Below are 11,641 nucleotides of genomic sequence, written 5' to 3'. Positions count from 1 at the left end.
ACCTTTGAAGCTTCCGTAATACTGATATCCTTGATAATACTCAAGTTTCTTCTTCCTTTCAAAGATTACTGCCTTACAAGAATGGCTAATGGAAGGCAAAGGGCTTACCTCTCCAACCATGGATGATAATCAGTTATGCAATCCCCTGACCAAGACAGAGCTCATAATATAGTGTATATAGTATGTAACACCTTCCTTCACTGCACAATTGAGGAACATGTGATTTGTACTCAAAATGAGATTTCCATGTTTACACGGGTCTGGGATTTGCTGCAGGACACTATGGAGAGTGCGTCACACAATCTTTGTAGACTGTGCTCTGGATAACTGGATCAGGCGTGAAAGGGACATGATTAGATTAGATTCCCTACAGTACGGAAACAGGCCCTTCGGCGCAATAAGTCCACACCGACCTGCCAAAGAGTGACCCAGCTTGACCCATTTCCTCTGACTAACGAACCTAACACTATGGGCAATTTGGTATGGCCAATTCACCTGACCTTCACATCTTTGGACTGTGGAAGGAAACCGGAGCACCCGGAGGAAACCCGCGCAGACATGGGGAGAATGTGCAAACCCCACACAGACAGTCAACCAAGGCTGAAATCGAACCTGCATCCCTGGTGCTGTGAGGCAGCAGTGCTAACCACTGAGCCACTGTGCTGGACCAAATAGCTGGAGATGAAGAGCTGTGAGAATGGAGCAGGCCTCTGAGGAGGTACCTCACCTTCACCACGGTCAACTGCAGCAATAAACATAACAAGCTACACAGAATTTGACAACTGCTTCTCATGGAACTAAGTTAAATGATATTATCATTCACTGACTGATCAATTTTATTGATGCTGGAAGAACAAGTAATCTCTTTTTATTACCAAGTACAAATACAACTTATCAGTTTGTTTTTCCTTCACTAATTGCTAGTGATGGAGTTAAGTCTGTAAGCATCGGCTGCAGCCAATGAGCATTCCGCTGGACCTGACTCTTCACAGCAGTCTCCGACATACTCATGAGGTATGCAGACACTTGTGTGCTCAAGGCAGCACAGGAGATAGCATCGATGGGCTCTCCAGGTTTCCAAGTGTCTTCAACAAACCTACCTGCTGCTCCTGTGTTAGCTTATGCAGTTTGAATGAAGCTTTTAATAGCTGGCAGCATTGGCTCCTCTCCTGCCTGGGGCTGAGCAGGTGCCTAGCCCCTCGCAATCTTCCAAGTGCCAGAAACCTGGGGCTTTTCTTCCTTAGCCAGCTGCGGAGACTGACGGTGACATGCTCACCACAATGTGCTCCTGACTAGAGTTACAGCATCTATTGAAGGCTCAGTATTTGAGCAGTTGGTGTAGGGACAAGCCTCGCCAGTACTTTCTCTGAGGGCTCTGCATATTCTTACTTAGAGGTGGGGGAGGAGCTGATGTCCAAAGAGTCAACTGTCTTCAAGGTGGATGCTTCCCATGCCTGCAGAAAACCAGTGAAAGATTGTATAAAGAAATAATACAAATGATATTAATGGGAGAGGAGTGCAGCCTTGACAGTGAGTCTTACATGGCTGCTGAAATGTGGATCACAATGTGAGTGGTTATGGTCCTGTCCTGCTCGTACATGGTTCTCTCCTCATGGGGGGGTGAGAGGATGTATGACCACCTGTCTTTGGCCTGTCCATTGTGGGCAGCTTCCATCTGAAATGGGCAGGAATTGGGTATGATGTAAGTAACTGGCACAGCTGTTCATGGTTCTGCAGGTGGATGAAAACAAATGACTATAGTGAGTAGGAAGCACTGAGGCCATGCAGGGTACTTTGTAGTTGGGATCTATGAGAGTCATCAAGGGGAGATGCTGCATGCAACAGTAGATCTTGGTGGGAGGTGGGTGCAGGGGAAGATTTAGTATCGGTGTGAGAGAGCAGAACAAAATGGTGGCACTTAACTCGTGGAGAACAGAAGATCATTAACATCCTTTTGCACTGTTAGGTGTCTGCACTGACCCAGGTAGCATTTTCGGACCACTATGACAGCATCTGATGCTATGGCTTACTTTGGTGGTCCTGAAGAAAGCGAATGGCATTCATTGCACCATCGTATCCACCAGGCCCCTGTCAGCAAAGTGCAGTGCGCATTTTCCTCCACTGGACATCTCCCATGGAATTCTTTACACACTGGAACTGTGAGGTTAATTCCTAACATGCACGGGTTGAACTAGTGCACAGCTGGGCTTTAAATATGGCCCTGGTGGTGGGAACATCAGGAGGTTCTGACAGTGGTGAGCATATCTGTCATTACCAAGACAAGCTGGTACAAAGGAAGTAAAAACAATGACTGCAGATGCTGGAAACCAGATTCTGGATTAGTGGTGCTGGAAGAGCACAGCAGTTCAGGCAGCATCCAAGGAGCTTCGAAATCGACGTTTCGTGCAAAAGCCCTTCATCAGAAGGGTACAAAGGAAGTGCCAAGAATGTGTGGTGTATACTTAATGAAATGTGCAATGTAAAATTGCACAAGATAACTCACTACAGCTCATAGAGAAAAACCGTCCATAAACCTCCTTGAAATGGATACTTCAACTTTTTGAGAAAATTCATCCGGTTATCTCCTTAACCAGAGGGATTAAGGACTAAGAAACAAGTCTGGATAAATTAACTGTCAAATCAAATACATAAAGCAGTGAGGAAAGTTGGGATTTGGAAAGAAAAGTCAAAGGAGAACAGTTGCTTTAAAATTTGACATTTTAAGAATCTAAAAATTGACAAAGAATGACTCCACACATGGTTTGGATTTCCATGCCTACTATTTTAAATGGGGAGGAGGTGTAGTTAACTCCTCTCGTCTTCCATTCATTTGACTACAACAAGTTAAAGGTTATGCCTGTAAATTCACTAAGTCTTTGACTGTTCACATGCTGTGACTGCAAAAGACACACAGGATTCCATGAGTTGTTTCAAAAGTTGTCCAAGTAACCCTATCTAAGTAAACTAATTTCCAAATGCAAACACACAACACCAATAAGTTACAGAATGGGAGGACAGCTAAAGTGATATTTTAAAGCTCAGTAAGTTTATATAGTTCTTGCGGATTGAAGTTAGGTGGATCCAGATTGAGCTTGGCTTTCCTTCTGGTTTCAGCTTTGAGGTGATTTCAAGTTGTGAATAGATGATTTATCTGTTACCTGGAGACAATGATAAAATCTCAGTAAAATTGTTAAAATCTCTACCAGCAGAACATGGAAATCAAATAACAGATAGTGTTAGAATTTACAAATGGTGGGGACACAGCTCTTGCCATTTCATCTTTTCTACTTCTGTCCCTGGTCTGGAGAAAACAGTTTCTCAACACAAAACGTTAGCTGGCTTGTCACATGATTCTCTCTCGAGCTAATTAGCTGCCCTAAAATGGTCATGGCTATTTAATTCCAGGTGAATGGTTTCAACTTTATTTGATTATTACTAGGAGAGATTCCTTTCTCAGCCAGAATTCACTGCCTGAGTTGATCACATTTAATGCATAATCACCTTCAAGTTGATTGGATGTCCTGCAGCTGGGTCAGGAGATGATCCCGCTCATGGTAACTGTCACTGCTGAGGTTTCTAGACTGATTGGTTCTATCTAATGACACTGGAATTTATCTTACATAGTGATGTAAATATTCAGCCATCTTAAAGCTGCACTTTCAAGTAGGAGTTTTAGTCCTTTTAAAATATAATCAGTGGTTCAGCAACCAGTAAATATAAAAGTCAATTTTTAAAAGTACAACTTTGTTACAATACCATCACCGCAGAGTGCCGAAGGCCTCTGTGATAGCATTCTGGCCCCTCCCCGAATACCAGCAAATACAGAATGATTAATGGCAATGAGGAAAGAGGCAAATCAAAAATCATAGAAGTAAAATCCAGAAAATAGGCAAATGTTTGCTGACAAATTAATGTTTTCTTGCAATTGAGAAAAAAAATGATTGGATAACTAAATCAATTTTCAAATGAAAATGACTAAATTTTAAGACAATTTGACTGGTAAAAGTTTCACTGTGTATGAATTCTTGTAAATCAGTTCTCTGAAGAATTATGTCAAAATGTTAGATTTAAAATTATGCTTCCTTTGTAGAAAGTATTTATGAAAATGTGGTAAATGATAAATAATAATGGAGCGGCTCAGTGGTTAGCACTGCTGCCTCACAACGCTGGGGACCCAGGTTCGATTCCAGCCTCGGGCGACTGTGTGCACTTTCTCCCCGTGTCTGCGTGGATTTCCTCCGGGTGCTCCGGTATCCTCCCACAGTCCAAACATGTGCAGGTCAGGTGAATTGTCCAAGTTAAATTGCCCATAGTGTTAGGTGCTTTAGTCAGGGGTAAATGTAGGGAAATGGGTCTGAGTGGGTTACTCTTCGGAGGGTCAGTGTGGACTTGTTGGGCCAAAGGGCCTGTTTCCACACTGTAGGGAATCTAATCTAATAATGAAAGCAGTAAAATATGCAACATGCAGCACAAATGCAGTTGCATATAACACCTCCCAAATTGACTTAATACTACCAGATAAGCAAAAACAAATGTCTCTCAAGTATTGAACAGTGACCTTTTTTAATGACAGTAGTGACGAGTCAGTTCTTTAATTGCTGTCAGAGAGCCCTTAGTCATTCCCATGTAATTTATCAGTGCAGATTCCAGTGCAGCTTGATAAAAAGGAGCTTGGGATTTTATATCTTGCAGATGAAGGATGAAGAATTGCCTTCGAGTTTCAAAATAGTCATGTTTATTTTCGTCGTCAAAATTATGTTTCTTTTTCTTCAGTTTCTGAGGCCTAAGTTGAAAGATTTAAAACTAATTTAAACTCAAATGGACTAAATTAATCATTTAACAATTTGGGCTTCTCCCAACCATTTTTACTCATGTTGACAGTTTCCATAGGCAATCATGCAAAGTAATAACACACTTATCTCACACTGGCTTACTAAACTAAATTTTGAAAATAAAATTAAAATAATTTGGAAAATTTTAGCTCTTGTTGGAATTTCATTTTACACAGCTCTGTAATTGTAACTTAGACAAATATAAATGGGCTGCTCTAACTCCAAGGCTCAACCTAAGAGGCCATGACAATGGTTAATATTCACTAAGGCCAATATCAGCATTACCCAAGATCTGATATGGATAATGTATGCAGGCTTGTAAAGGAAATTATAAGTCTGTACACAAGGTTGATTCAAACTCAACTAAAGCATTGCATGCAATTCTGGGCACAATACCTTTGGCAAGATATGAAATCACTAGAGAGAGTGTGAAAAAGATTCACAAGAATTACTGCAGGGATGAGGAACTTCAGTTACATGGATAGATTACAGAAGCTGTGAGGGGTGACTTAATAGAACCATTCAAGATCCTAATGGATTTCGTGATATTCTTGGGTCCCAGCATTACAAACTTGTTGTATCTTGTTGCAATGGTATGACACCAATCATCCCTCCTGTGCAATGTCTAAGGGCCTTTCTATTCATCAGTAGATGATAGACCACTATGTAGTGTTAACAAGAAGAAGCATCTGTCTTACATTACAACACACTGTGTATTGCATTAAAACAATAGTTACAATTAACATTAACTAGCTTGGTATAATTACAGGTATTAGGAGCTAGGAATGTCACATTTGCCTTGTGTGTGACTATGTGTTTGTTCACCCAGAGACTGTAGGATATCATAAGAACAGGTGGAGCGCAATGTGAAATCTTTTGGATCCCATACCTTAAATAACTATCCCAAGCCTTTTCCCTTTAATGAACTGTTATATAGCAGTGCAAAGATAATACAGGGAATAAAAAAAGCTCTCACCTCTCAAAACAAGCATCACTGCTGTGGTATATATGTCCCATAAGGGACGGGTAAGGTCAAGGACCAGAAAAATAATTTATAATCTGGACAGCAGAAGTGAAAATCTGCAGCCTTTATTGTAAAGGCAAAAATTAAATGACTTGTAAAAGGAATATAACAGAAGAAGAAGGTTCAAACAACCTTAAGATTTTTAGAAGATCCACACACTTGGGATTTAAACCAGTTCAGTTTAATTCCATGGAAATCCATAAGTGATTTCATTAATGATCTCTACAGATTGCTGAAAAACTATGACTATGGACCTTTGAAATCAGAATTCATAAGAGGCAGTATTAGATTAGATTACTTACTTACAGTGTGGAAACAGGCCCTTCGGCCCAACAAGTCCACACTGACCCGCCGAAGAGCAACCCACCCAGACCCATTCCCCTACACCTAACACTATGGGCAATTTAGCATGGCCAATTCACCTAATATGCACATTTTTGGACTGTGGGAGGAACCCGGAGCACCCAGAGGTAACCCATGCAGACATGGGGAGAATGTGCAAACTCCACACAGATAGTCGCCTGAGGCGGGAATTGAACCCGGGTCTCTGGCACTGTGAGGCAGCAGTGCTAACCACTGTGCCACCATGCACCCGTATTGTTGTTGGAATTATTGCTAAGTGACGTCACATTTCTAATAATCCAAAGAAGAATTAACTTTAGTAAAATCTATTCAAATCATGCTGGAAGGTGAGAATGGAAAGACTCATAGGCAGATTCTCTAAGAAGAATAACAAACCTCCCACAGGAGTGCAACAGAAACTATTCACTTTATAAGGTGCAGACAATCCAAAATGGCACTTGAAAAGCCAACACAGAGAACAGCCACATATTATGAGTCAGTATCAGCACTGCAGAGCAACAAAGCTGAAGGCATTGCTCAAACATGACAAAAGAATGCTACATCTATAAAACTATAGGTCACACCCATATGCAGTGCAAAAGTAGTGCACAACTTGAGAAGAGCAAAAAACAACAAACTTTATTCTTATAAAGAGGTTAATAACTTTGGAGCACCTGCATTATCACATCAGATAATATCCTACCATTAGAAAAGATACCGGAGACATTCTGAAGAGAAATTACCATTTTAAATGACTGACCTAACGTTTACAGACATTACATTACATTAACGGACATTGGGTTAATTTTAAGCTTGTCCTTTCAAAGGCATTACAGCATACAAAGATGGAAGTACATGGTCCAGATGCAACAACTTCAAAAATTCAAGGTATGCTAAACGTAACATGGTGACATAAACAGTGGATTTCATTTAGCTTCCTCAAATCATAGACAAAGCAAAACATAAATCAATCTGTTGATGTTACCTCTGTTGCCAAAAGAGAATTATTTCATACTGTCAACAGAAAGTTAAGATCACTATATAAATGGGAGAGCTTTGCTCTGATGGTGTGCCACTTGCTTCTTAGTTCCCCTACAAAGGGAGAATCTTCTCAGTGTCTATCCTGTTCTGAAGAAGAGTCACTGGACCCAAAATGTTAACTCTGCTTACTCTCCACAGATGCTGCCAGACTTGTTGAGTTTTTCCAGTAATTTCTATTATTGTTTCTGATTTCCAGCATCCACTGTTCTTTCTCTTACTTTCCCTCAGAATCTTATATGTTTCTTCTAAACTTCAATGAGCAAAAACCCAAGCTGCTCAGTATGTACACATAGACAACCCCTTCACTGAACTGCCTTCTTAAGTAAAGTAACAAAAATAGCATTATTTACATATGGTCTCATAAATGTATGGTAATAACAATACTTGCCTACTTTTATATTCCACCCTCTTCGGAATAAAAGCCAATATTCCATTTGCCTTCTTAACTCCTTGCTGGATCTGCATGCTAGCTTTTTGTGAATCATGTATTAGGACACCACAACCTTCAAAGATCTTCCTCCATGTAATTCTCTGCCGTTCTATTCTTCCTGTCAAAAAGGCCAACCTAATTTTCTCACATTATACTCCATCTGCCTCATTTTGTCCACTCAAGTTCTGAAGCACTGTTGTCGGGGCCCATGGACTTTTCAATTTCGAGTGTCTCAAGCCATTTCTTGGTATCATGTGGAGTGAATCAAATTGGCTAGAGACTGCCATGTGATATTGGAGATGTCTTGAGGAGGTTTTTTCTGCTAATGTAGCATGTATATAATTGCTATCATGCAATAAACTGTATCTTTTTAAGACAACACCCTGCTATTGTTCAGATTCAAAAGTGGTTGACCCTCTACCACTGAAAATCACACAGACACCTTGACTCAGTCAAGGAAAGATGATCAGTAGTAGTAGTATCCTTCTACCAAAAAGATCACATGAAGATCAGCAATCAGCATTGTTGCATAATAGAAGGTGCATTAGTGAAAAAAAATCATTGGACCCAGGAGAGGAAATTTCCAGGAGACACAGAGAGTTTACAGCTTTAAAGACTTTTTTACGAATACTCATAGTCAGTAGCTGCAAATACTTGAACAAACAAGCAATCAACAGGAATTCAGGTAATCACCAACAAGGAAGAAACAGCACTCTTAGAGCTAATGTCTTTCATTCAGATAGAGATGTACAGCACAGAAACAGACCCTTCAGTCCAATTGTCCATGCCGACCAGATATCCCAATCTACTCCCACTTGTCAGCACCTGGCCGATATTCCTCCAAACCCTTCCTAGTTATATACCCATCCTGATGCCTTTTAAATGTTGTAATCGTACTGGCCTCCACCACTTCCTCTAGCAGATCATTCCACACACGTACCACCTTCTGCATGAAAAAGTTGCCCCTTAGGTCTCTTTTATATCTTTCCCTCTCATCCTAAACCTATGCTCTCTAGTTCTGGATTCACCCATGCCAGGGAAGAGACTTTGTCTGTTTATCCTATCCATGCCCTTCATAATTTTATACACCTCTATAAGGTCACCCTTCAGCCTCTGATGGTCCAGAGAAAACAACCCCAGCCTATTCTTTTTTCTCGTTCAACTTCATTTTATTGATGGAATTTGCTGACCACTCAAGTTTGATTCACATTTAAAATTTTTGCAACAATTCCTCTCTGGAACTTTCAAGCTATTCTCACACATAATTTGCCTTTGGTTTCTAATGAGTGCCACACAAATTTTGTGAAGTCTAAGTGTGATACTGAAGGAAGTAATTATTTGCTATTGCACCAAACTTGAAAGTCAAAAACCACACAACACCAGGCCACAGACCAACAGGTCCACCTGGAAGCACCAGCCCCCGTAGCGCTGCCTCCCCACCCCCCCCATCACAACCACCTGATGAAGGAACGGCACTGCCGCTGTGTGATTTTCAACCTTGTCCACCACAGTCCAACACTGGCACCTCCTAGTCATGGCACCAAACTTGAACGCCAAAACAAGCGTGTCAGAGTAAAGCATGCTCAAGTGATGCTTTTAATATATTCCCAATAAATTTCTTTGTAAAAAAATTGAGTTTTTCTTAACTAAATTACAAAATTAATACAAAATAGTGTATCCACTTTACAATATAATAACAGCACCAATATAAAATTAAGAAAACTAACTACTAAGCTATTCTACAAACTACCAAAACACAAAATAAGATATAAGAAAGAAAACTCTACGTATAAAAAAAAGACCACAGTGTCGTACATTATTGACAACAAAAAAGGGAAAAAAAGTATATAAATAAATAAACACACATTCAAACTAAAATTTTACCACGTCCAACAAAACCTGTATTTATACAGGACTCTTTCCTCCCAGGTGCCCCTGAACCAACAAACATCATCCTTACAGCAAAACAGTATGGCCAGTACATCTGCATCGGTGTAGTTCAAAAAGGGCCGCCATGTTCTGTAAAATAATTCCATTTTTTGGTGCACCATATTCGTAAGGAAGTCCAGGCGAATATATTCCATAACAATCCTATGCCAATTCAAAAGTCCCGGGGGGGTTTCCAATACCCAACTTACTAAAATATTTTTCCGTGCACAAACAGAAAGGATAGTAAATAGTTTCTTCCCATATGCATCTAGAGAAGGAAAATTTGGAAAGCCCAAAAGGAGAGACAAGAATGAGTCCAACCCAATCTCCATTCCCAAAATCTTCGCCAAGGCATTCGCTATACTGTCACAATATCTACGAATCTTATGGCATGTCCACAGACAATAACTGAGAGTACCAACTTCTATTTTACATTTAGGGCACATTGTGGATGCTCCTGCCTTGAACTTTGCAAGTCGTTCTGGTGCCATAAGAGCCCTATGTAGTACCTTCAATCGAATAGCCTGAGTTTATTACAGATAAGATCTTCCTAGTTCTTCCCCAGATATCCTCCCACACTCTAAGGAGATTTCCATCCCTAATTCTTGATTCCAGGTTTTATATAATTATTCCATGTCCTTCGATACCTTATTACCGAGCGAGTGGTAGAGAATACTGACCGAGGGTGCACCCATTGGCCGAAGCACTCTCCTTTCCATATCTGACTTGTACAGATTAGTCATTAATGTGTTTTTTTTTGTATGAAATCTCGTAGTTGAAAATATCAAAAAAGGTCCTTGTTAGGCAACGCGAACCTCTGATGCAACTGTTCGAAGGACATCATGACCTCCCCATTGAACAGATCTCCCAAACAGGAGATACCTCTGGACTCCTAAATTTTAAATCCAATGTCAGTCAAGCCTGGCTGAAATCCCAACATTCCCACTATAGGAGTAGAAGGAGAGGGTTTCTGTGAATTACCCTCTTCCTGTCGCATCATCCTCCAAGCTTTGATTGTGTTCAGTACAATTTGGTTTTTACAATGATCCTTAATAACTCTCATCTTATCCATAAATAATAGATTTATGAGGGGACATTTTGATTGGGAAGCCTCAACATCCAGCTAAGTTGATTGTGGGTCAAAAGAGACCCAATCAGCCACATATGATAAAAGGGAACTCAGTTGGTACCTCCCGAAATCCGGAAAATCTAATTCTCCCTTTACTTGTGGGGCCTTTACTTTAACAAGGGGCCGTCTATAATTCCAGATAAAGGAACAAAGCCAGCCATAAAGATTACACAGTGCCTGTCTCGGCAACATCAAAGGAAGCATTCTCATGGGGTATAGAAGGCAAAGTAGAATATTCATCTTGACTAAAGCTATTCGTCCCAGCTGGAATATCGGGAGATCTTCCCAGCGTTGGAGGTCCTGCCTTATTTGCTCTAATAAATGCGTATAATTAGCTTTGTATAGCTGACCAAATACCAGAGTAATAAAAATACCTAAATAGAGGAAACCTCCCAGTGACCACTGAAAGGGGAAACAGGATCCAGCCAGAAAATTGGATATGCATGGCCTCTGAGTTTGTAAAGTTAATTTTGTAACCTGAGAACATACCAAATAAGTTAACCACTTGAATTAAGTGGGGCACAGATGTTGATGGGTCATTTAAGAAGTTTGTCGTCCGCATAAAGAATGATTTTATGCTTACCCGATTCTACCTCCGAGGCCGTTATATTAGGGTCAGTTCGGATAGCTTTCGCCAGAGGCTCAATCATTAGCGTAAATAGTAGTGGTGAGAGAGGGCATCTTTGACGACAACCTCTGCCAACACTAAAGCTATACGATCTTATGCCGTTGGTAATCACCGCTGCTTTAGGGTCGTCATATAATACTGCGACCCATTTGGTAAAGACCTCTCCAATACCAAACCGTTCCATAGTATAAAAATGATATGGCATTCTACACAATCGAATGTCATCTCTGCATCTAGGGAGATGATTAATCCTGTTATCACTGCCTGCTGGCAGGCTTGTACTATG

General features: G+C 40.6%; 1 protein-coding gene across 1 annotated transcript in view; it reads right to left on the bottom strand.

The window, feature by feature from the left end:
- Positions 1-4,563: 4,563 nt before the first annotated feature.
- Positions 4,564-11,641, bottom strand: part of LOC122558362 (uncharacterized) — a 49,169-nt gene continuing 42,091 nt past the window's right edge. The window contains exon 10 of the mRNA XM_087995853.1: positions 4,564-4,783. Within this exon, the coding sequence (XP_087851979.1) occupies positions 4,564-4,783 (220 nt within the window). The remainder of the gene's footprint in view (positions 4,784-11,641) is intronic.

Source organism: Chiloscyllium plagiosum, unplaced genomic scaffold (genome assembly GCF_037043375.1).
Source record: "Chiloscyllium plagiosum isolate Xiang-an unplaced genomic scaffold, Cpla_swu_hap1 HiC_scaffold_17, whole genome shotgun sequence".
Taxonomy (NCBI): Eukaryota; Metazoa; Chordata; class Chondrichthyes; order Orectolobiformes; family Hemiscylliidae; genus Chiloscyllium; species Chiloscyllium plagiosum.
This window is presented reverse-complemented; position numbering and strand designations above follow the sequence as displayed.